This window comes from Mytilus edulis, chromosome 1, assembly GCF_963676685.1.
Source record: "Mytilus edulis chromosome 1, xbMytEdul2.2, whole genome shotgun sequence".
NCBI lineage: Eukaryota > Metazoa > Mollusca > Bivalvia > Mytilida > Mytilidae > Mytilus > Mytilus edulis.
The window spans coordinates 56,891,126-56,917,974 of NC_092344.1; the positions used below are offsets into that span (position 1 = coordinate 56,891,126).

General features: G+C 32.2%; 2 protein-coding genes across 3 annotated transcripts in view; both read right to left on the reverse strand.

Moving 5' to 3' along the window:
* Window positions 1–6,055: 6,055 nt before the first annotated feature.
* LOC139514478 (uncharacterized) lies at window positions 6,056–14,459 on the reverse strand. 2 transcript variants are annotated; one of them, XM_071303801.1, is made up of 4 exons: window positions 14,324–14,459; window positions 11,364–11,702; window positions 9,889–9,999; window positions 6,056–9,508 (listed from the first exon to the last, which is right to left on the reverse strand). In XM_071303801.1, the coding sequence occupies exons 1-4, from the start codon at window positions 14,343–14,345 to the stop codon at window positions 6,840–6,842; spliced, it is 3,141 nt and encodes a 1,046-aa protein (XP_071159902.1). In that variant the 5' UTR covers window positions 14,346–14,459; the 3' UTR covers window positions 6,056–6,839. The 2 variants fall into 2 exon arrangements, with proteins under 2 accessions (XP_071159902.1, XP_071159891.1); XM_071303790.1 differs by lacking the exon at window positions 14,324–14,459 and adding an exon at window positions 13,894–14,096.
* A 6,479-nt stretch (window positions 14,460–20,938) lies between these two features.
* Window positions 20,939–26,849, reverse strand: part of LOC139485729 (hepatocyte growth factor receptor-like) — a 34,173-nt gene continuing 28,262 nt past the window's right edge. Inside the window, exons 13-17 of the mRNA XM_071270377.1 lie at window positions 26,522–26,700; window positions 25,237–25,346; window positions 24,104–24,263; window positions 22,922–23,058; window positions 20,939–21,380 (exon numbers count right to left, since the gene is read on the reverse strand). Of these exons, the coding sequence (XP_071126478.1) occupies window positions 21,266–21,380; window positions 22,922–23,058; window positions 24,104–24,263; window positions 25,237–25,346; window positions 26,522–26,700 (701 nt within the window). The 3' untranslated portion in view covers window positions 20,939–21,265. The remainder of the gene's footprint in view (window positions 21,381–22,921; window positions 23,059–24,103; window positions 24,264–25,236; window positions 25,347–26,521; window positions 26,701–26,849) is intronic.

A 26,849-nucleotide genomic window follows, 5' to 3' on the forward strand; every position in this document is an offset into this window, starting at 1 on the left:
ACACAAAATGAGCATATATATAGTGACATTTGAACCCTTCTTATGTTGATTTTAACAGGGTTCCCGAAGGAAAAATCATTTATTGATTTGAGGACGGGTGCTGCCAAACAGTTATACTCATGAACCATATAACTAAAGCTTTTCAAATTTTAATGTGTTGTTACTGGTGACAAAATTGAGGTCAAATTTTAAAATTGACAATTTTCACTTTCACTGTTCAGGAGTTGTGGTTCTTCGAAAGATTGAAAAATAAGTTTTCATTCGTGTCCATGCTTTGATTCCTGGACTGTTGCTTTTCAAATTCAATATGTTGTTAATGTTGACTTAATGGAGATCAAGATCAATATTGAAGATAGTCACTTTTAATGTCCTTGTGACATTGAAAATGCCAGGACACAAGTAAATGTTCAAAAAGCCGCTTTACTGTCTTGTTGCAGTTGCAATCAACTTGACTATCATTTGTGGGCATGCACTGCATTCATTCAATAACCATTGTGACAAACATGTTCTTGGTTATACTTAGTTTTTATGCCACTGCCGAAAAGGGGCATTGAGTTTTACCTTTGTACGTCCCAAAGTTGGTTTCCATTCTCAACTTTAGTTTGCCTCAACCAATTGTTATGAACCTTAATCAAAATGCTTATTACCAGTAAAACATTGAATTTTGATGGCGTCACTTTAACTGTTCTAGATTTATGCTGAATTTTTAGTTTTCTGTCTCTTACTTAAGTTTGCCTCAACCAAATGTTATTAAACTTATACACAAAACTCATACAAGTAAAAGTGTTGGTGGTATCACTTTTACTACTATAGAGTTATGCCTCTGAATTTATATTTTTTGAATTGCTGAATTTTTTGTTTCCTTTAAATTTCTCAAACTTACCACAAAAGTTCGATCAAGTACAAATTTGGATAGTGTCACTTTTACAAATCTTCAGTTATGTCCCTTTATAATGTTATATGGAAACAGGGTCATCATTTGTGTCCCATGGACACTTTCCCCATTTATTTCAAATATCTTCAAAAATTTTAATAAGATTTTTCAGTGTTGTCAAATATTTAATCAATACTGGAAAGTTGAACTCTGTGACCACTGGAAATAAAAAGTTGAACTTTGAGAATACTATAACCGGAAGGCTGGACATTCAGTCCTGCAAGTGTAGACATTCAAAATGAAAATAAACATAGGTCATCATAAATAGTGTGAAATATATAATTTCTTATTGTCAGGCAGGGGTATTATTTGTGTCTTACAGACAGCTCATCAATTTCAAGGTGTACTTCAACATCACTGTAAATAACAGATGACGAGCTGTAGAACTCTTAGGACTGTCTTAAATATAAAAAAAATAGCACAACACAGCAACAAATACATATAAAATGTATACAAGCAATACAAAAAAGATCACACTGTTGAAACAAATCAGCCTTTTCATATAAAACAATCAAAGCAAAAATAATCTCAGAGGTGGACAGTAGCTGTGGTTCAACACGAAAATTGAATACTGTAAATTCAGAAATTATTGTGGGCATTTATTATTGCAATATATGTTCTACGAGGGACAATATTCCCCAATATTCATGCAATAACCCTTTTATTGTATAGCAATATACTATTTGAAAGTGAAAATTGGTTTAAACTAAGATTTTGTGGTTGATGACATGAATTTTGAAGATTTATTGCACTAGTGCAATATTGGAATTTATTGCACGCTAACTTTAAGTTACTTACTGTGGGAAATATTATATTGCTATGCAATAATGTTATATGGTGAGTACTTCAGAAATTTATTTTGAAATTATTTACAATACACTTTTTTTTTTATTAGTGGGTTAATTGAGGAATTGCACAAAGGATATGCATAACTATCTATGAATAATACTGAAGCCTTCATCAGGTGCCAAACAGAAACAACAAACATTGTAATATTGCAATGCTTAGCATTCTGTTGAGGATCATTCTCGGTTCATATTTGTTTAGCTTTGAGGAGTAGATGTACCGATCCAGATGCATTGTTAAAAGGTTCTATTATTTTTGGAGAAATCATGGTAAAATTAAAAATACAGATAGTTTATGACCACACTTCGGGTACAAATATAGATGTTCCCACCTCTAATTTATATGAGGGGGGGCAAGGGGTTTAACTGTTATGCTGTTATGGGGCAATTTAATTCTTTGTTATCTGTTATTCTGAAAATATATTTGCTGTTAGCTGTTATTGTCTTATTCATTGTTAGCTGTTATTGGACTATTAGGTTTTTTGTTATCTGTTATTGTGATAATATATTTGCTGTTAACTGTTATTGAAAATAGGAATGTTAAAAAAAATTTTGACAGCCCATATTCGGTAGAAATTGAAGATTATTGGACATTGGGGTCTACCACTAGTAATATGGTGGTCCCGTATTCGGCGAAGGATATCATTAATATATACCCATCACAGATCAACACATAAACATATTAATATCAGTGAGATCCAGGACAATTCCAGTATATCTTATGATTACCCTTTGTAATAAAATCCATTTTTTTATGAACATGTAGCTTGCTGTTCGGTGTGAGCCAAGGCTCCATGTTGAACGTTGAAGGCTGTTTTTTGGCCTACAATGGTTTACTTTTATAAATTGTTACTTGGATGGAGATTTGTCTCATTGGCACTCATACCACATCTTGCTGTATCTATGCATTTATTAATATGACAAAAAGGAAAGTATATGGCCAGGGATATCTGATGAGGGTCTCAATAAAAAACTACATGGAGGTCTTTACTACCAGTTAACATTTTATATAATAAAGTACACAGACTCAGATCTGTGATTCTTTTCAAAGCAGAACCAAATACATTGTACAATGAAAGTTCAAACCATGTACTGGGTTCCGAAGCTGCACATAACTCATTACAAATAAAGATGTATTTCGTCTTTAAGCCATTGTTCCACTACTAAACTATGTATTCTACTTACTAGTACACTTGGTACACTAAAAAACCTGATAATAAGATGTTCAAATAAGGCCTTTGAAAATAGTGGAATAATTGGAGTGTCAAAATTATTTTGAAGTACTTGATAAATTGCATGCTTATAATTTGTGCTTTTGATTTTTCTACCCTATATACCACTGTGCCTCGTAGTCTTATTAAGAAAAAAAAAAATCCCACACCTCATGCATTGAACGTGCATTTAAAAAAAATCAGAATGCAAATATATATATTCAAACTCTTTTAGGTCATTTTTTAGTAATAACAAACAAAAGAACTATGTCAATTGAACCTGCTTTGATACCATAACTGCCCTTAAATTTTTACTAGTGTCATTTTTGTCTGCTATGGAGTTTACGTATATTGTCAAGCTTTCAGAATTCCAATGGGGAATAACTGTGCACCAAACTTATTGCTGACCTGTTTCTGTTTTGTTATGAGTTACAATTAATGAAAAAATTCAGCAACGGAAGGGATTGTGCTTGATTTTCATATGATGGAGACATAATCTTTCAATCAGTCCAGGACCTGACTTATTTTAATATTTCATTTACTGTTATCTGTTTTTGTCCATTTTAATTCCTTGTTATCTGTTATAAGCCAAATCAATTTGCTGTTATGCTGTTATTGGGACCCCCCTTGCCCCCCCTCTTATATGGATGTGTTTTAAAATGGAATACTGTACATTCAGAAATTATTGCGATTTTTGAAGAATGAACTAAAATGTGAGAACAATTATTGTGATTTCAGAAAAATCTGAATGTTTATATATGTATCAGATAACTGAATGCAAATTTTGTTATTCATGTTATTGAGATAATCAACCGGTCGTATTTTTTGCATTAATAAAAGCCTCAGAATAATTTCTGAATTCACAGAATAAGATTATATTGATCTGTCGATTATATTAAAAAGTTTATGAATGATTCAAATGACAAAAATTATTAAACATAGCTCTTTTTTTCTCACAAACTGATAACTGTTTGGAGCTGGTAATATACACATACTCGGTTTAAACAATACAGCTATACCGTTCTTTAACTGTCAACAAGAGATATATCTTATGAAAATAAGACGATGTATAATATGATAGTAAAGAAGACAACTTTTCACCAGAAACCAAATGACGAAGAGGTAAGCAATTTAGGTCAACGTACGAGCCCTTCAATTCAGAGCAAAACCCATACTGCTAAAGTAAGCTTCATAACAGGCCCCGATTAACAAATGTAAAACAATTCCAACGAGAAAACTTAAATCCATGTACATTTTGATTGAATTCAAAAAAAAACATTGACTTTGTTATTAGTGTATTAAAGTCAAACTAAATATCATTGTTATATATACATATGCACATTCACGAATCTACAATATGTCGGTATTGCACAATGTCATGTTTTTCTCTAACTGCTTATGACGTCTTTATACTTATTACATTGGATGCGTACTGATTGATAATTTAGTCTTAGATGCATGATTTTTTTTATTAGTTTTAACTTGTTAGTGGCTTTGAACTAGCTGTCAGTAACTTCTAGTACTCTCAGATCTGTATTAAGTGTCTATATGTTGTTGGGATGTACAAGTACCCGGCCACGTCCACTCTGAGATGTATTTTTATTTGTATCTATCTGATGAACGAACATTTTTCAACTGATTTTCATAGTTCTTTCTTCTGTTGTACTGTTACAACAGTACACCACTGCCCCAGGTAAGATAGAGGGTTGTGATCCAGCTAACATGTTTCACCCCCACGGCCACATTTTGTATGTATGTGTCTGTCCCAAGTCAGGGACCTATAATTCAATGTTTGACCTCTGTTGAACATTGTATTACCTATTTGTTGTTCGTTTATTTTTTTTACATAAATTAGGTCGTTCGTTTACTTGTTTGATTTTTTTTTTAATTTGTCATTTCGTGACCTTTTATAGCTGACTATGCGATATGGGCTTTGGTCATTGTTGAAAGCCGTCGGTTGACCTAGAATTGTAATTGTCTGCAAAGTTGGACGACCGTTAAAAAGGCCATGAAATATAGACGATCAGAAGGTATGTTGAAAGACCTTGCAATAGACCACATATGAATCCCTAAACGAGTTAACGCATATAGTAGTAAAACAGATTTGACTTACATTTTCAAATTTGATTTATAACATACTTAAACGTATATATCATCCAACGTACTAAAAGTTGGTTAATTATTGTCATTGAATTGTCACTAAAAAGAGACTAAACATACCAAAAGTACAACCAAAATTCATAAAATTCCATGAAAGAAACCGACAATACCATGGCGAAAATCGAAAACGTTTTTTTTTTTCGGGGTGGGGGGGGGGGGGGGGGGTGTTTTTTTTAAATTTCAAAACCAGTTTTATGTCACTACATATAATATATCCGTGACACGTTCAGAATTCGATTTAGAATAGAATGTGACATGACATCGTGATAATCCAACAACTTTGGCAATTGAGAAATGTACCAAAGAGATAAAAACGCGACAAAACAGCCTTCAACGCAGAGGAAAATCCCTTCAACGCAGAGGAAAATCCCACACCTGGAGGCAGGTTCCAGGTGGCCCCTAAACAATAATGTATACCAGTTTAGCTTCATGTATGCCACACTAAACTCTGAAACATACAAATAAACCAGTAGACTTAAAAAGGTTTAGAGGTTCATGACTTTTGACAGGTGCAACAATGCGGGGGGGTCAAACATGTTTTGTGAGATCTCAACCCTGCCATACACCTCCAGTAGCCAATGTAGGATAAACAAACACACTGTTATACACACAGTAAGGCTCAGTTTAATAGACGTCAAAGTCCGATGTTAGAATAGGTAGGATAAGATACATTTATCAACCTAAAAATGTGCCTGTACGAATTTTGAATTTCAATTTCAGAGCCTTTTATAGCTTGCTTTATGGTATGGAATTTGCTCATTGATAAAGGTCATTTGGTGACATATAGTTGTTGGTCCATGATGGTTTGTTGTCTTATATCTACAATCAAATAAGCTTACTTAATCTGCAAGACAACTTGCCTCAATTTCATTCAGATCTTCAAAAGAATACTAGTACCCTCATACAGTATATTTTTTTAATAACAAAATAAATCATTCATACATTCAAATAATTGCAATAATGACACATCTCATAATCTAACAATAAAATGGTTATATGATTTAAATTAGTTTAAAATAATATTCATACAATTTTTTCAATAAAAGTATTTGATCAATGTTTCTTGAATAAACTACATGACAGAATCCTTTTATTTTTTAATGATGAATGGTAAATCTTTCCGGACTTTGAATTTTCTTTTTTTCCAAGTTCTACCATTTCATGGAGTGTGATATGACATTTCTCCACCGAGACAGTTATTTCTTTTCCAATTTGATACATTAGGCTCGTAGATTACTTTTATAACTATTTAAGTACCCAAATAATAGCAAGGCAAAATATAAAGTCATAGACAACTTTTGCCCGCCCTTTTTTTTTTTAAATCAATTATCTCGAAAAGGAATTCCATAACCTATCAATATTTTAACTTATTGTGCTCCTTAACTCTCTTCTGACTTAGATTATCATTTTTAAATTCTATATTTTTAAAATTTTACCCGAAAACACCCTTAAATAACAATAAGAATTAGACAAACAACTATACATGTATGGGAATACACTTTATCTAAAAGTGAATGTACTTGCTTATATACATAAGGAAACCCGCAAGCGCTTTTCTGGATTTATCTTCATTAGAAACTTCAAAAGTCATTATTTGATACATTTATCTTACATTAGTTTCTCTCTTTACTGAAGAACCTCAAGTCAAAGTTTACCTGCATGATCGTCAGAATTTACTTCGAACGGATGCTACAAAGAACTAGAAGTACTAGATAAACATTGTCTGATAAATTTACTGCTTTCTGCCCACTGCGGAATTAAGTCCTGTGGATACAATCCATCATTATCTTTAACATGTGGATTACTATCGAGTTTCATCAAACATTTAACCGATTTTCTTCGTCCCCATTTGCATGCATAATGGAGCGGAGTCTTTCCCGTACTGTCTTGAACATTTACGCTAGCTCCATTCCAAACAAGAAAGCAAATTACATCATTATTTCCATATTGACTAGCAAAATGAATTGGTTGGCGACCATCGGCATTTGTTGATTTAACATCGGCTGACTTACTAATCAGAAGTTTGACTATTTCAATATTACCATCCGCACATGCAAGGTGTATCGGTTTAGTTTGTCGTTTTCCGTCACAATTTGGATTTGCATCATAATGCAGTAAAAGTGACGCGCACTGAAAACTTCCACTATTGCATGCGTACAACAATGGGGTCATCTTAAAACCATCCGTTATATTGACATCAGCTTCTGATGCGACAAGCATTTGTACACTGTCAAATCTGTGATCATATGACCAAGCGCATGCGTAATGTAAAGCGGATTTGCCTTGGTCATCTACAGCATTGATATCGGTCTTTACATCTAACAGCAGTTTCAAACAGGAGTATGCACCCTCATGATCAGAGTGACATCCTTCTGTAGTTGCATGTATAGGTAATCTATTATACTTGTCGCAAATATTAATGTCAGCGCCATTCTGAATTAAAGCTTTAACTGTTCTCCAGCGCCCATTTTTACAAGCATAAAATAACGGTGCACACGAATCGCTATCTTTTGCATTGGGATCGCAGCTATGTTCTAGAAGAAAGGATACAAGATCTACGTTATCACTCATAGCAGCAAAGTGAAGAGATGTCCTTTCCATCCAGTCTTTTTCATTTAAACACGCACCGGCTTTGTTGAGCAGGTCTACGCATTTAATGCTACCAGCGTATGATGCATAGTGAATAGGTTGCTTTCCGGCATAATCTGCATTATCAGCGATACTTCCATTTTTTAAAAGAAGTTCTACACATGAATCACTTGAACTTTGGCATGCGTAATGTATTGGCTGCATACCTGAATTGTCTATTCTATTAACGACACCATTTCCAGTTTTTTCCATTACCAGACGTAAGATTTCAACATCTCCTGATCGAGCTGCACAATGCACACCATTCAATTTGTATGGACGTGTGATACTACTCGTATCCATTCCAAAATCTAGCAAAAGCTTAACTAGTGTAGCATCTCTCCTATTTATAACTGAATGGAGACTTTTGATTGGTATTTCAAAAAATAAGTTATTTGTATCTTTTATCTTATGAAGCAAATGCATAGCTAATTTAGTATGACCATCGTCTAATATAAATTCGACTAGGGATCTTTGACCATCCATGCTCTCGATAAAACTTTCAAATTCAACTGCCGACAAGTGCTCTATGCTTTCAATAAATTTTGACAACATGACATCGTCTTGAATAGACGGGTTGTTCATGACATTTCTAATATTTCCTGTCTGTATATCAGAAATCCACCGTTTTGACAGACATTTTAAATGCGATTTTTTCAAAACGATAACATCTAACTCATCACTATTTTCTGATAAAACTGAATTTTTGGTCCTAACACGCTGCTCAATAAAGTGAGCTGATGCCAATCTTAGTATTTCTTTCGGGTGCTTTTGTCCAAAAACTAAACAAACGGCATCAAAAAATGAGTCGTGTAAAAATACATACACGTCATCTACTTCTTCTACATATACCCCTAATATTGCCTCTACAGATTTCTCCATCTGATGCAAAGCTGTCCTTTTGTTCATATCAAATGCCTTGATGACTGTGTCCAGTTTTTCTTCATCCATACCATCGTCTTCAAAGTCGTCGTCCAGATATTCAACTGGAAGGCGCCCGTCGTGGAGAACAATTAGAACCATGATACAAAATGAGTGAATATCATAATCAAGAAGTTCTGAAATGTCTTTTTGTAACACCGACAATGGGTTTTCAAAGAAATTTGCATTATTTCTCAAACGATGATTTTTTGCATATAATTTGCAAATCAAAGGGAACCCGGGAGTATATCCTGACATATCTTTTACAAGTTGCATTGGGAAAAGGCCATGACCTTGACAGTGGCGGGCAACTAACATTCGCTTTTCGACATTATTCATGCATAAGCTTTCGTCGGTAATATCGAGAAGTGAATTAAAGTAACGTTCACAGGAACGCAGCATATTTTTTGCTTGTTGAGCCACCATTTTTCTTGAGGTAAGAATTAATGACATTTTTTGTTTTGATACGATGCTGTCAATTTTATCATAAAGCCTTGACCAAATTTCAATGAACCTTTTGTTTAATGTTGGGGTTCCAAATGCATCATCGACGAAGTATACTATTTGTCTACTTGGATCTATTGCTTGTTCAAGAAAATTTGGGTCAGAAAATACGAGGGGCGTATATCCTTTTTTCTGCAAACTATTTAGAACATTAACGGCAAGCGTAGTTTTCCCATCCCCGGCATTACCAATGATTATAACAATGCCATTCATCAACAATCGTTCCATTGTTTTCTCAAATGCTCTTGTTTTCACAAATAAATCAATGTTTTGATTTTTATGCTCCATGAATACCTTTGTCTGTTCTGTAAAAGTGTTGCAAGATTATATAAATTGAATATAAACACATTTTTTTATGTTTTGACAAGACATTTCAACAGTTTGACGTCTTTGCTTTGAAATAATATTTTACTAACAACAGTTTTAGACTTTGAAAAATAATAATGAAATCATGAAAAGTTGACTTTTCTATCTTAACTTCAAGGCATATAATTAGAAAAAGTTAAAGATTGCAATAGCCGTATAATTTAAAGTTTTGGATATTTATTTAAAATAAATTTTCCATGATGTTACAAATGTATAAATATAAATATAAATATAACGATGTGTAAGATTAACCTACTTTGTTCAGTTAACAAAGTACATAAAAAGGAGAGAATTCGTTTCCTATGTTTAAGGGTCTTACCTATGTATCTGTACAATGGATCACTAGTCCTGTTCTCAAAGACTATAGTTTTTAATTCATCTTTATACCTCCTACTGTCATCATTTAGCATTACATATTGACGGCTATTGTCTAAAAATATTAAACATAGTGTATTTGTTTGATGTGATGTGAGCTTGTTATGATTAGTTCTTCTTGTGTGATTCTATTTACTGTAATTATAAAGAAACCAAGGTTTCAAAAGGCAAACTTAACCCTAGATTGATTCGGGGATTCTTTTGTTTACCCCCTTTAAACCAATATCCCCTCTACTATAACTATTCGCGTTATGTTTGGGTTAAGCGTTCCCGATGAAGGTTAGTAAAAACAAAAAACAAAACAAAAAAACCTTTCAAATGTTCCAAATATTCCATTAGTAACCTTTGTAATTTATTTGTTCCCTCAACTGAAAAAATGGGAGGGGTTTCAGATGTAAGATTTACATACAGTCATAACGATCACTGAAAAAGACTTGAGACTCAAAATTTTAGATTAAGTAATCGCCTATCCAAAGCAACACTTCTAAATAGGCGATAAGTTTGCGAATTAAAATTTGTTAATTGTTTACACATATGGAGCCTCAATCACATAACGAAATTGTATATTCATTACTTAATTTTTTCAAATGTTGTTGTTAAAACGACATAATGATATTTCATATCATCTTTAAATCTAGCATTTTTGATGTGTTAATATGTACAGTCCCTATCTTCTGAATTAAGTTATGAATTTCATCATTTCTGGTGTGTCCTAAGCAATTACGTATCTTTTTCAAGAGATAAATCTTTATTGATTGTTTACTACTTTTATTGTAGACGTAAAAGCACACATAAAGATTGTATACTAAAACATATACAAGTGTGAAAGAAAAACTTGTCAACCTTGTCCGGAAGTATGGTATATGTTAAGGTACAAATACAAAATGTTAAAACAGAAAATTACTACTGATTATAACTTTAAACATATTGTTTACTTAACCACCCATATAATTGTCAAATTTTGAATCAGACAAATTGAATTGTCTGATTCAATTTGCCTCAGAATCAGACAATGATAAAAGCATGACAAAAAAAACCAAAAAAAACCACTCAATTTGATAGTAGTTATGTTTAAATTGTGTATTGATGAATGAATACAACTTTCAGTTTTTTTTCGTGTTCTGGTTCGTCAGGCAGAAACGGAAGACCACCCATTTCTAATTCAAGATGGGATAATTCAAAATGAGATAGTTATGTCAGTAGTTTTTTTCGGCCATGTTTTGATTTTTTTCATAATTGCCTGATTCTTACAAAGCCTGGCACTTAAGATCATCGATACAATTCATAGGAATAACAATGACCAAAATTACATATCTATCCTCTCTGTGATGATATATCCCATTTCAATAAAAGAGGCGAATCACACTTAAAATAACAGGAATGAAAAGAAAAGATAAGAAATAGATGACTTGTTTTTACCTGCACAACCATCAAGTTCGTCCTCTCCGTCTGTGCTTGATATCGAACAGGTTTTCTCTTTTACTGAGAAATCACAAGAAAGCCGTTGCACTGAGCCATTAATATCATCTGCAAGGTCTGCCCTTCCAACTTCTCTTAAAGAATTAGCCAATACAGAAGTATAATTGACTTTATGCTGCTCTGTGACAATTTTCCAATGACTTAACATTACAGACACACATTGTGAAATACTCGAGGGGTACGCAGCACGCAACTGTTCCATCTGGACGGTGTTGAAACCTAGATGTACACCAAGCAGCTGCCATTCTAAACCTATCTTCGTACAAAGTTTTCCAAGATCTGGAAAATATATAAATGAACCTATTATTTTATTTCAAACCACTTTATATATGAACATAAAAGGAAAAAATACAATATGAAGATTGTAGTGTAAAATCGTTTACACGTGGCATTGTTATGAACAGAAACTATTTCAAAGCTTGAACGACTTTTCTCTTTATATTTTCATAGAAACTGCATGAAAACCAAAAGAGTAAAAATCAATTAACACGTTGTACAGAAATTAATCTATAAAATGAAGAAGTTGTTCTTTTTATATAACCTCTTGCAGGTTTGACATTACAAATTCGATTGAGGTTTTTAATTTTCAAACAATGAACATGCAAGCAAACCTCAAAAGTTTAATGTCGTCTAAAATTAATAATCAATAATCAAGAGATTCAAAATGACACATTTTAGAACTGTTTAACACAATAGTAAATGCATTTCAAGTTTACAGAATATTAATTTTGAACTTTGAGGTTTGAGGAAGTGATATATGATCAAAATCATAAAAGAAAAGCGAAAAGATTGATATTCATACGAATTTATTGTTTTTCAATTCTATAATTTCAATTTCCTTATGACAACGGAAAGACCAAGGCCAATTTTAATGATTTAATCGTACACAAGTGTTTACTTCCGCCTGTCTGAAATGAAGTGCTTAAAAACAAGTATGTATATATACATATAAACATAATGCGTTACCACATGCTTAATAAATGTAGCATTTAAAAACATACAAGTCTAGTCAAATATTTTTATTTCTTGTATAAGATATATAATTTTTCGCATGAAGGTTGTCTCTAACAGTTCCTTGAGGCATATCAACAAAACAAAAACCAATGCCAGGGAATTCGAAATTTTAGACTAAATAGTATACACTAGTATTTTAGATCAACTATGAATATTGTAGTCAGGGCTTTTTAGATGGGTCCTCGAAGGATGAATCCCACATGAATTATCTTTATCCTGCAATTGGGTGTTCTACTATACAGATACAGCCCTACAGATATCGCTATGCTGTATCTGTATACTATACAGATATCGCTTTGAAGCTCCGTCCACTGCCGGACTGAGTATTGTATGAACCTGCGTGACCTCAGAATGCGTATCGCAGTTGCATTCCAATGACGTGCTAATTGCGAATTTACGATTACTTTTATACGTTCTGTTTGTTTTCCAACATTTCTTGAGAGAAATGAAAATCACACCAATTTTCTGATAACATACACACATGAACAGCAGTCTTGTCTACGATGACAACTTGAAAGTGTATGATTGTGTAACAAAAACAACCATGTCAATTTCAGCATTCATGTTTAGTGAATGTCAAGTCTGAAGCGTAGGACAACTCGTACACTCCTGTTTCAAATTGGACAATGTTTTGTTATTTATTTTTACTGTTGAAATTAGTTGTTATGTTAAAATAGATAATTATTCACCTTGAGCGATGCATTATTGTTGACCATTCGGGATTCTTTTTTTGCGAATCCGTCTTCAGCTGAATGTATGATAACTGTAACATATTACAACACGCGCCTCAAGGGATTTCAAATCGAAAATTAATTGCAAAATATGTGTTTTTGTGTCTTTCAAAACACAAATAATATACAGAAATAATTGCAGGATAAAGACAATATCTGTTTAGTGTCTTTAAATATCAGCTGTATTTGTACTCGGCTCGAAACAGGTGTAGTAGCTCGATAAAAGCTCGCATACACCTTGTTTCGTAGCCTCGTACAAATACAGCTGATATTTAAAGACCCTAAACAGTTATTGTCTATTTATCCACATGCAGCTTTAGTTTTTTCTTTTTTTATGGGGAACAGAAGAGGGACATGTTCGCTACTCTCGACTATATCATAATCAGTATTATACTGATATACAATGCTGGAGACTTAAACATCCAACAAAAAGTTAAAAAAAAAATCCAACAACATAAAAATTACTTGAAGAGGACAAACACCAGCGTATAAGACAACTTTGCTTGAGAGAATTGTCAAACTTGACCAAATTCTTGGATCATTGTCATGGAAAGGTTTCATTGACTGGACTCACAGGACCAGTGTTCAAAGGACGAACAATCCTTGTTTTGCTAATTTTGTACAAGCCTCCCTCCAGATGAAAACTTGAGTTTAAAGTCATCGTATTCATTAGTAATGTGAAAATGATATATAAAAAAAGGTGTAAGAAAAAAGAGTAAGCTTACATTTTGAATCCATTTTTAACATCCATCATTAAAGAGCGTCATAGTTGATATCCGAATGACATGCGATATGTAGGAGTGTTTGAAGTTGTTTATGGATTGATTCACACATATATGAGAGGGTCAAGATGAAAGTACTTGAACTAATCAAATCAACCTCAACCATCTATGGCCAACTTTCCCTGACGGAGTTACAACTTTAACTTATGATATTCAATTGAATCTGTGATATTTGTGTCATGTATTTTTTAAAAATTAACTAAGAGTTTGTAAAAAATAAGGTTTCCTGATTTGCTAAAATTGTTCCCTTAAATATTATCTTGATAGATAAAAATATAAATATATCAGAGTATAAGTCATCGTATTAGTTAGGGATTGTGAAAAAGACATTTGCATCAAATAAAAGAAGTAAAAAATAAAAAAAGCCGCTTACTTTTAGACTCCATATTTAACATCAATCATTTAATAGCGTCACAGTTGACTTCCGTATTATATACGGTATGTACGAAGAAGTGTATTATGTTTCCATGAATTAATTCACATCTGCGGGGGTGAAGATGTAAATATTTAATTTCATTTATTTGTCGCTTATTAACTATATTCTTTAAAGTTTTACCTGTGTATCTGAAATTTAAACTATACTGGACTTGATGTAGTTTAGAAAATGAACAATTTACACAATTTCGAAGGTGAAAATAACTTATTCTGCATTAAGCAATTATCCCTTAACAGAAATACTCAAGTCATATACTGGAGATAGTTTAGGTATTTTCACATAAGATATGGGACAAACTTAAAAGAAAACAGCCAAAACTGAAAAATTCAAAATAAATAAGTTATAAGAATTTTAACAAATGCAGACAAACAAGCTCAACTCACTTGAGTTTAATCTATTTATAATTTGCAAAACAATTAAGAATGTATCAATGGACAGTCATTGATTTTGAGGACATATTCACACATGAGTGTATGGAAGAGAAAAAAAACAATATTTTGCTATTCATGCATTTTCTAAAATTACATACACATTTCCTAAGTTATATGTTGGGTTAATACATACAAACTTTGGGTGCCGGTGGAGTTTTTATTCCCTGAAAGTATCACCAGCCCAGTAGTCAGCACTTCTGTGTTGACATGAATTATCATTGCTGTGGTCATAATTATAAAAAAAACTTTCAAATTTTGAAATAATAAGGTTTTTCTACCTCAGAAATAGATTACCTTAACTGTATTTGGCAAAACTTTTAGTCAGGCGTAAGTACATAATTTCAATCCTGGTATCTATGATGAGTTTATTTGAGGTATATAGAAACCATCGAACAAGAAAAATGCAAATGTATAGGTTTTTTTTATCGGAATTAAACAATTCTTTTTGTAAGTTTTTTTAACATGATGATTCACGAAACCCATATATTTACAGGAAATGTATCAGCTTACCCTACTTTGGGGTAGAATAGAACAGCGATACACATTACAAACTCACAAAACACAACATAGAAAATAAAAGACTAATAATCACGAACCCTACCAAAAACTTGGAGTGATATGAGGTTTTCAGGGAGTATAAGGAAAAATATCGAACTCCAAGATAAATGCAAAAGGGTAGGGGAGTTTATAAAACATGAGAAAAACAAACATTCGACTATATCAACCAGAGGATTGAATGGAAAACAACTGTCATATTTCTGGTTTGGTAAATCGCTACACATTGATAAACACATTATAAGCCTAGTAAATATTTATAATTACCAATGAATATAACTATCATAGAGATAAGCATCAATGTAAATATCATATGGATAAGAAGTATCAATACAAATATCATATTGAAAAGTATCAATGTTAAATATCATATAAAAAATGGAAAACAACAACTGAGGTAACTTTAGGTAGGCTTCCTTGATATAATAGTGTTATATCAAGGACGCCTATGGTTCGATTTTCGTTCGGGATGAAAATTTCAGAAACTCAATTTTCGGCTCTCCCTTGACATCATTTGCGAGTATGGTCTTGAGGAAACGACGATAGTACGTCGGAAGGGGACGATAAATGGCTGACCCGTGTTAAGAGAGAGCCATATCTCTTGCACGTTAAAGACACCCTTGTAGATTTCGAAAAAGAGGAGGCTAATGCCGCTACAAGGCAGCACTCGCACCCGCAAAGTGAACAGGGATTAATATAAGTTGCAAAACTTGTTACCCAATCCACTATAATCAAATATGTTTAAACTAAAAAAGTGTTATATTAGTCCAATACAATGTATTTGTTTCTTTTTAATTGCACAAGGTAAGCTTTACCATCTATACTATTTAGTTTTTAGACCACATTTTTAGCCGGTTGATAATAAATAGTTAGTGTATGTAATGTACTTTATAACCTCATATAGTAATTGCTTTATTTAGCGTAGCTTAATTGATTAAACCCTAAATAAAGTTCCGTAGCTGGTTACTTGTCGTATACGTTTTATAAGCAGGCGGAATTGGTTTTGTATTCAATTTATCTTGCATTTATGACAACTAGGCCCCTGTTAACGGTAAACTCGCACCACTCAAACACTCTCACAGGTTATTACAACCAAATCCTTTTATCAAACTCACACCACTTAAGGTAAATATCAAATATAGCGGGCTAATTTTCGCAGATGGAACAAAATCGCCAAAATAAGTTCCTCCAGTTTAAAAGTGTATATGCAAAGCTATTGATAAAAGTTTTGAATCCGCCAAAATAATAACCGCCGAAATAAACCATTTCAATGAAAATCGCGAAAATTTACACCCGCGAAAATAACCCGGTATACGGTAAAATAAACTCGAAGAAAAGTGTTAAATCAATAGATTGTTTTCTTTTTCCCTTAGTTAACTCCTCCTTTCTCGATGCACGCCACGCATATCACATAGAGACGGAACTCGCACCACTCGAAAATAAAATACTACAAGGCTTCAAGGAAGTAATTATTTACATAGGCGATAATGGTAGCCTTATTTGGTCCTGCCTTTTCACTATCAAAGATCCATTAAAAAAAATTTCGAATTCTGAATTATCAACACCTTTGGGTGTAATTGCAATGGTCAAACACATATGGTGCCGCAGCTTTTTTGATAGAAAAATGGCATTTTTTAAGGGTACTCAACGGTTCCGGAACTTTCGAAATAGTATGAATGAAGAACACCCCTTGCTTAATTTGGCACAGAAAATCTTGCTAGTCTTAGAGAGTTTTCTCTAAATTTCTCGCTATTTCTACACCAATGGCCAACACTCATTTCTCACTATTTCAATTTTAATTTCTAATTACCAAGGCAGCAGAAAATAAATTTACTTCTACCTATTATCTTGGATGTAAAATCTAGGTGGCGCCAGCGATCTATATTTACTTCCTTTTAACCACAAACTTGCACCACTGAAGAATTGATTAAAATCATCAGAGAGTTCTAGCTTGTTTTCTCTTAGTTATTTTCTCCTTTTCTTGGAGCACCTGTATCACACAGAGACAGAACTTTCGAGAAAAAAAAAAGAAATACTACAAACTTACACCACTGAGAAATGTTTTAATCATCAGTGTTATAGGTTATCTTCTTCATCTCCAAGTTATTTCTTTCGTTCTAGAAGCACCTGTGTAACACCGAGACAGACAGGAAATTAAAAGGTTTGTACGAGTTTTTCTTAATCGAGTCAAACATTTGTTTTTCTTTATTAAAACAATCTGAATGTTATCAACACTTTACAGGAAGAAGAATTACTAAGTGTCGTATTTATCTTTTTTTCTGATTTTCATTGGATACAAAATGTATTTCACTTCCCTTTTGTTTCAAGAGATTTATATCAAACAATTAACTTTAAAAGAAATACAATTATCTGTGCCAAATAGTAGTACGCCATCTCTTGACTTCTTTGAAACGAATTATTAAAATTAGAATTATATAAAAGTGTTTCTTAACAAATTTCTCCGTCCTTTTATTTCGACTAATTTTTATATTTTGAAATGTTTGCGTTTTGTCTTTGTTAAATTTCCAAAAGGAAAGCATTATATTTGTTTTTCTCGATCGATTTATAACTTTTGAACACCGGTATACTACTGTTGTCTTTATTTGTATCATATTATTTATGTGTAAAATGTGTAATGGATATAAGAGTATGCATCTGGTGAATTAAAGATGGCACAGTTGAATATCAATACTACAATTTCGTCGATACATTTGCTAGCGGTCTGATAATCCTCGAGGGTATGATCAGTAGATCATTACTTATACTTTATTGAAAAGCACTTTACGCCCATATGGACCAATGGCTTAAAACATTATACATAATATACAGTTTACATAAAACAATGAAAATAAACAATGGACACACTTTGAACTATAATTTGTCTTTTTTTTTTTTTAAATCAATATATATATATATATATATATATATATATAAGAGATTCAAATTATATCAAGGACTCCCTGCCCTCAGTCTTAGTGACTTTTTTAAAAAGGAGCCTAATTTGCAAGTGTCCTGTTTTGTTTCAGGATTGAGAATATGTTTTAATTTATCTATATCATTTAAGTTATTATATTTATTTTCATTTAAAAATTCTTTTCTTAATTGTTCATTTATTTTACATTTAAAAAAGAAATGAAACTCATCATCTAGTACATCACAATGTGTACATAGTCTTAAATCTCTGGGAATTTTCCTGTATCTTCCAGTTTCTATTAATAAGCAGTGGTCACTTATTCGAAATTTAGAAATTAGTTGTCTATATTCAAAGTTTTGAGAAAGTAGGTATGGTTCAAAGTTATAGCTTTTCTTTATTTTTTTTAAAAAGTTGGAGTTTGCTATTCTCTTGTAAATTTAATATTTTATCATTGTATAAATTTTCATAGGAGTTTTCTAGATTTTGTTTGTATATTAGCCTATTATTTTTATCCTTATTTTGGTTAACAATTTCTAAATCATTTTGACTTCTGACATGATTTACATAGGAGTACCAAGAATAAATACCTGCATTATGTAAAGTTTTTGCCAAATTTAGTGTCTCTTTTAGTAAGGGACTAGTTTCTTCCCTTAATAGTCTATCATGAAAAAGAAGAGTTTGTCTTTTTATAAAGCAATCAATAGGGTAGCTGCCTAATTCAGATCGAGCAGCTATATTGCAAGAGCATTTTTTTACTCCTAAAGTTAACTTATTAAATTTATTTAGTACTTTATCAGGTGGACTTTTGTCAATGAAATTTAGAGTATCTACTTTTTTGTTATTTTTATCTCCTTTAATTGAAGCTTTATAAAAGGATGAGTATGCATCCATATACCATATTTCACTGTTATAAGTTAATATTGGTCTGACGAGAGAGTTAAATAAATGGTTTGACAAATTTACAGGAGTCTGATGAATCGAATTACAATATGTTTTTATAGAATACATTACTTTCATAGATTTTTTGGCTAATTCTTGTGCTGAATGAATAAGATTTCCATTCTGACTAATGATATTACCAAGAAATTTAAACTTTTCCATTTGCTCTAATTTATCACCATTATAATTAAAAGAATGGTTAAGATTTTTCCTATTGTTACTTGTGCTTAAAATCATAGTTTTACGGTACTGACAAGAAAGTACGGATATTGTTCAATTAAACCTCTACTAAAGTCAATGACTACCATTTTCTTCGAAAAAAAAATCAGTATAAATAATAGGGAGACAATTTGGTTAAGTAGAAATCTGACTGACACAGCATTGCCCATGTCGTATTTTAGAATCGGTTTTGACATACATAAATAATATCTTTTTAAAGAAAAAGAGCATATAGTGAGATTTCTTTCCTTCTGGCAAAAATTTGGTTATTGATTTTGGGATGTATGGCAGGAGGGTGACTGCCAAACAGTGTCAATGCATTTACTCATGAACCGCTTTTAATGTGTTGTTATTGGTGTCAAAATAGAGGTCAAGCTTGTTATTGAAGATTTTCACCTTCACCGTCGAAAGAGTTGTTGTTCTTGAAAGATTGAAAAATGGTTTTTCCTTCAACTCATGGACTGTTCAACTAATGCTTTATAAAATTTAATTGGTTGTTACATTTGACAAAATGGAAGTCGAGATCTATATTGATGTTTATCAGTTTTACCTTTCAGGAGTTATGGTCCTTGTGACATTGAATGCCAGAACATAAATATGATAAACAATCCGGTTAGCTGTTTCTCTGAAAGCCTCTAGTTGCATTTGTTAGCAACTAGACTATCATTTGTGGGCATGCACTACATTCCTTCAATAACCATGGTGACAAAAATGGTCTTGGTTATTGTTAGTGTTTATGCCCGCTGTAGAAAGGCATACAGTTTTACACTTGTCCATACGTTCCAAAGTTTGTTTACGTTCTTTAACTTTAGTTTGCCGTATCCAAATAATATGAAACTTATACAAAATGCAAATTACCGCATAACACAGATCAAGTCTGAATGTTGGTGGGGTCACTTTAACCATTCAAAAATTATGCTCCTTTACAAATGGAAAAATTGTTCAATTTTTAGTTTTCTTTCTCTTACTTTGTTTTGCCTCAGCTTAATGTTATGGGACTTATACATAATGCTTCTTACCACATAACACAGATCAAGTCTGAATTTTGGTGGGGTCACCTTAATCATAAAAAATTATGCCCCTATATTCATGAGCAATAGAGGAATATTGAGTTTTCTTTCTCTAGCTTATGTTTGCCTCCACCAAATGTTATGAAACTTATACACCATACTTATTAGCACAAAACTCAAATCAATTACAAATTTGCGTGGTATGTCCTTTTCCGTTCTAGAGTCATGTCCCTAAATTTTGTTTTGAATTTTTAGTTTTTTCATCCTCTAACTTATGTTTATCTCAACGAAATGTTATGAAACTTATTAACAATGCTAATTATCACAAAAGTTAGACAAAATACGTAATTGGGTAACGTCTCTGACCAAATTTAGTAATGTCCATTTATAATGTCATATGCAAAAAGGGTCATCGTTTGTGTCCTATACTTTCCCCATTTATTTCAAATATTTTCAAAATGTGCCCAATGCAATAAATAAGATATTTTAGTATTGTCAAATATTTATTCAATACCAGGAATTTAAACTTCGAGACCACTGGAAATATAAAATTGAACTGAGTGAAAACTAAAACTAGAGTGCTCGACATTCAGTCCTACAAGTGTAGAACTCTGAATAAAAATAAAAGATAGATCGTCATACATAGTGTAAAATAAATAATTACTAGTAGTTCTTTTTCAGCAGGGGTATCATTTGTGTCAGACAAAGTGAACAATAAGTGAGAAAATATTTACATTGAACCTTTGGGAACAGACTCTCGAAATGAAAATTATATTCTAGTGTATAAAGGTATTTGTTTATAAATTCTCCGTCATTTAACATTGTACAATCTATGTTCTACTAATCCAGTGATCCTCTGATTTATCTCCTGAAACGTTGGTCTGTCGTCAGGGTCTGATTCCCAGCATCTCAGCATTAAATCATATCTAGTCAAAAAGACAAAAAAATCACAAGACATATGAGTAAACACATACAAGAGTAAATACTACATTAAAAAGAGCTATACATCTGGTGCAGTAAATTGTGTAGTACCGTTAAATGTAATGTTCTACGCATACCATTTGGTCAAAATGTCTGCTGGTGGACTGTTTGTCTCAGAAGGTATCATCAGCCGGATAGCTTAGACGTTGTTAATTGCATGAACATACGGATATTGTTCATTGACATTTGGTGGTATGAATCTTTTTAAATTATAGAATATATCTGTCCCAGTGTGGTTTGTTCGTGATTTGCAAGAGTTTTAAATAATTTGGATCGATCATCACAGAAGAGTCATTATTTGTCGAATTTCTCATCAAGTGCAGTATAATTGAAACTGTTCAATGATTTGGCTAAACGTTTAGGAATTTTGGTCTTCAATGCTCTTCAACTTTGTACTTTATTTGGCCTTTTAACTTTTGTGGATTCGAGCGTCACTGATGAGTCTTTTGTAGACGAAACTCGTGTCTGGCGTTAATACAAAATTAAATCCTGTTATCATTGATGAGTTAATTTACCCATAGGTTGATCTTTGCCGGTATTGTGTTGGTAATCAAAGGTACTGACTTGAAAATACAGATATTGTTATATTGAAGTTAGCTGCTTTAAAACTTTAAAAATTATTATAAATTAAAGAGTATATCTTCGTCATGTATAACTCTGATTCATTGCCCGGGTTATGTAAAACTTGTGTCCCGTTTAGTTAGCACAATCTCTTCAACGTCTGTACAAGGTGTAGGATTTTCAAATATTATGACCTCAAAAATCAATGAAAGACATTATTTGTCAAAATGCGCATCGTGTGAATTAAGATTGGAAGACAAATTATCAATGTTATTCCAATGTGATTTCATTCAACTAGTTTCAAATGAACAAATAACGAATCTAAGTAGTAGATAATTAGACCAAAACAGTTGGTTTGATGGCACTCTGTAAGTTTTTCTTATGCTCTATTATCATAACTTTACATGCATTTGGACATTTGATTCATTACAAATAATGTGTCTGCGCGATCAAATGTGTATAACGTTTATGTATACTACTAATGAGGAAATTCCACTGATTGTGGACAAAGTCGCCAATAAACTGTCCGCCTAGTAGCTACTGTGTTAGCAATGTTATCATTCTGTAAGTCCTTAAATAAGGAATCAACTATAAACCTGGTTTTATAACTAGCTTAACATCTCACTTGTATGAAATTAATGGTATACATCATAAACGAAATATATCAGAGGGACAGTCAAACTCATAAATCGAAAATAATCTGACAACGCCATGGCTAAACATGAAAAAGACAAAAAGACAAACAAAATTACACATGACACAACACATAAAACTAAAGAATAAACAACACGAACCCCACCAAAATCTAGGGGTGCTCTCATGTGCTCCGGAAGGGTAAGCAGATCTTGCTCCACATGTGGCACTTCAAACTTGCATACATTGCAGATTGTTGTCTTATCAATAAGTACTGTATCCTTTAACTTACAATTGTGGTGGGCAGAAATCAGTTCTTTTCAGGCGCTCGCCAGACTGTAAGTAATTACGCATGTCAAAATCATTAATGTCGCAATAAGGAGCGGAACCTCTTGTCATTAATTCCCAAACAACTACACCGAACGACCACTACAATAAATAAATAATTTTAAATTATTTGTAGTATATCACTAAATCGCATTATAATGATGCAACATAAATATATATCAATAAAATGTCTTCATTTGCATATTTAATGAAATCTTTTTAATTATTAAAACGAGAAAGTGTTTAAAGAAGAATCCCAAAGTTTGAAATGGTTAGACTTATAGATATTTATTAGATATTTAGCTCTGTGCTGTAAGTTCTTGAATAAAATGATATACTCACTTATTAAAAGTTATATACTGCTGTTATATTTTTTTGTGTTGAAGACCCGATGTCCTTTTTTAGAGTCGCAAACTTTTGTTATAAACAAAATATTTTATTGTGAGATATGCCATCCATGTGAAACTGTAATATGTTTTAACGTAGTCAGTAGTATAAAAAAAGAAGATGTGGGATGATTGCCAATGAGACAACTATCCACAAAAGACCAAACTGACACAGACATTAACAACTATAGGTCACCGTACGGTCTTCAACAATGAGCAAAGCCCATACCGAATAGTCCGTTATAATAGGCCTCGATTAGACAATGTAAAACAATTCAAACGAGAAAACTAACGGCCTTATTTATGTAAAAAAATGAACGAAAAACAAATATGTAACACATAAACAAACGACAACTACTGAATTAAAGTAGTTTCGAATTGTTCCCCATTGATCTAATGATGATAAACTATATTAACGGTTTGCTCATCTGTTCTCTTATTTGACAAAAATGTCAATGTCGATGTCGAGGCTCAAACATACGTTTGTTTAATATTTTTTGATGTTCAGTTATACATATATATATTTAAAAATTCTAAAACATGTCAGTTGCAATGCTACAATTACCAAAAGCGGAATGCTTGTAAACGATTGGTAGTTTCATATGATGCAGACCAATCGCACCAAAATATAAAATGCCATTGTATTATATATGTATCAATAATACATGTGCCTTTTCATAGAACATTATATCTATACAGCAATGTAAACAAATGTGAATAACGTTAGTAATTGAATCAGAAAAAATTGTTCATATACATACGACGTCTGATTGTGTACTATAGATCCCATTTTTCAAACTTTCAGGAGCCATCCATTTCACTGGTAACGTTTTCTTGTTATCACTGCTATATACGTTTTGTGTATATACATCTCTAGCCAGCCCAAAGTTTGCGACTTTAATCTGTAAGTTGTCATCCACCCTGTAAGGTACATTAACAGTGTATGTTCTATATAGGCCCTTCTGGTCTTTATGATTTCCGGATTTATAACTTTTCTTTTTAACTTTATGCCTCGGGCTTATTCGATAAAGTCAATTCTAGGAACGTGGGAAGAGTGTTCCAAAAAATCATCTTTATAATAAGTTACATTTCATCCATAACTTGTCAACTGCTTGCTAAGTCACTTCTTTTCATAACTGATTCATTCATCTACTAACTTGTATATATTCTAATATACCTTTTTCTAATATCGTCAAAAACAAAAGATGAAAACCCGTAGTTTTAGGTTTCATAACGAGTAAGAATATGACAAAGCTTGCTATCAACTCGAGTTCGTTAATTTCAATATAATAATAAACGAGCCTTCGTCGAGTTTACTATTACCATTTAAATTAAATAACGAACTTGACGAGAGTTAATAGCAAGCGATATCAAATTCGCACGAGATGTTATACCCTTTTCTCTTATGGTTAACACTTTCATTGTGTACAATAAAAAAATCTGGGAATCGTTGATATAGCCTGTTGCACATGCCAGCATGATGGTATATGTTTCGGCGTCCAACTTTAACTTCAAACATTTTAAAACTTTTTGTACGCTTCAGAACGTAAATTTGTCAAAAAGAATTTTTCAAGGTGATAAGCTTGAGTGTTTTGTATATTATTGAAAAAATTACATAGGCTCGTTGCCATTGACGAAATGTTCATGAAATACGTGACCTAGCGAATAGATAATAGGAATGTCATTATATCGCCGATCAATGCGGGATAAGCCAATCAAATAAACGCAGTTTTTTTTATCACTTTTTTGTATTATATTACCTACAACGTGATACGAGAAATATTTCGTCATTAAAGTAATATATAACCATAAGAGAATTCATATTATACATTTTTACAATTTTAACTACATCGAGGGTTTTGGGGTGATGTGAAATGTATGTGGTACATCTTACATGCAGTTTCTTGCTGATAAATCTCTATGTACAAATTTTAAGCTGCAAAGATATTCCATACCCATGGCAACATCTAGTCCAAAGGTCATCAGGTCTTTGCAAGATTGCACCTGTATGGATGTCAATAAAACTAAAGCATTTTTGATAAGATTTAAAAAAAAAAAAAGAAGATCAACGAACAAACGAAAAATGTATTTATTCCTTTTATCATAACTACACTTTATAATCATTCGATACTCAGATATCATTGCAACTAAAATATACTTTTACTAAAATTTACTTTGTTTTCTTATATTTTTGTATAGACTATATTCTCATGTGGATTTGACATCTGGCCTGCTATTCTCATAATTATAAGGTGATTTTGTTTCATGTTCTAGCCTAATTTTGTGGTTTAAAAATAAATTCATTATGTTCGGTATCTCTCTTTTATAACAAATTTATATGTCGTACAGTTAAGAAGTTTTTCCATGAAATAATTTTGATAATTTTGTCAGACAAAGCGCAAACATTTTTATATATTTGAGGAGATCTTCTCAAAATTCATGTCGGACACAATTGAGAGTGTGGTGATTCTAGCATGCATTTCATTTGGTCGAAAGATTAATTTCTTAAAACTGATATGTGAATAAAAATTTAATATTTAATAGTATACGAAAAAAAGCAAAGTAACAAAAATAGTATAAGCTTGCTTTCAATAGCTGCGAACAAGTTTGTTGTGATGTTTTCTATGATGTTATTTGTCATTTATTCTGTTTTGTAATATAATATACCGTTATGTTAAACGCTTTTTTCTGTGCTGATTTTTATTGTTTGTTCTTTTATGATTATTTCGATAGTCTATTTATAGAAAATAACCAGCCGAAAGTATAAGCTTTAAATAATAACTTTTCTGGTCTCGCGTCAATTGTTATCTTGAGAAGTGTTATTTTTTCTTAAAAATTGTGCTTTGATTAATTTTGTAATAATTTTTCATATCACCCTAGTGGACGTGTCTGCGTTTATATTTTTAACTCAACCAAAGGGGTGCCAAACTGAAGGACAGTTTTAGTATGCCCATATTTCTACATTCAATTTAATGCTTGAGGTCGAGGTCATAAATACTTTCAGTACTTAAAACTAATTTATTTATTACTAAATAAAAGAAAAACATACAATGTCACTTTAAAATGAATAATGTATCATTATAATGAATTTCGATCAACCAAGCATATAGTATGCGTTCCTGTCACTCTTGAAGCAGTTAACAACACCAAGAATAAAAATGACATCTATTATAACTTACATTATCATCTCTTTGAATATAAGACAGAAGATTACCATTCGCCAAAAATGGAAAAATAATCAACGGGAATTTACCAGGAGCGACTGAAATGCCAAGTAGTGACAACACATTGGAATGATCAAAATCTTTCATGATCATAGCTTCATCCAGGAGGGCATTAATGTCCTGTTTTCCGGATTCTACAATTATAGACCATTATAAGCATTGGAAGACAATTGATTGAATATATTTAAAATCAGAATGCCATATAAATGTGTACGCTCAAGAATTCAAAAAGAAAGTCCTACCTCGGCTCTTCGCTAATAAAGGAAGTAAAGAAATATGGCTA

Bases quoted from the DNA above. Each gene is read 5' to 3' on its own strand.
- LOC139514478 (XM_071303801.1), bottom strand. From the start codon at position 14,345: ATGTTAAATATGGAGTCTAAAA. The intron at 10,000-11,363 runs GTAAAAACAAGT...TAATATTTTTAG, and splicing joins CGAACTTGATGGTTGTGCAG to ACAATAGCCGTCAATATGTA. The intron at 9,509-9,888 runs GTAAGACCCTTA...ACACTTTTACAG, and splicing joins TCCATTGTACAGATACATAG to AACAGACAAAGGTATTCATG.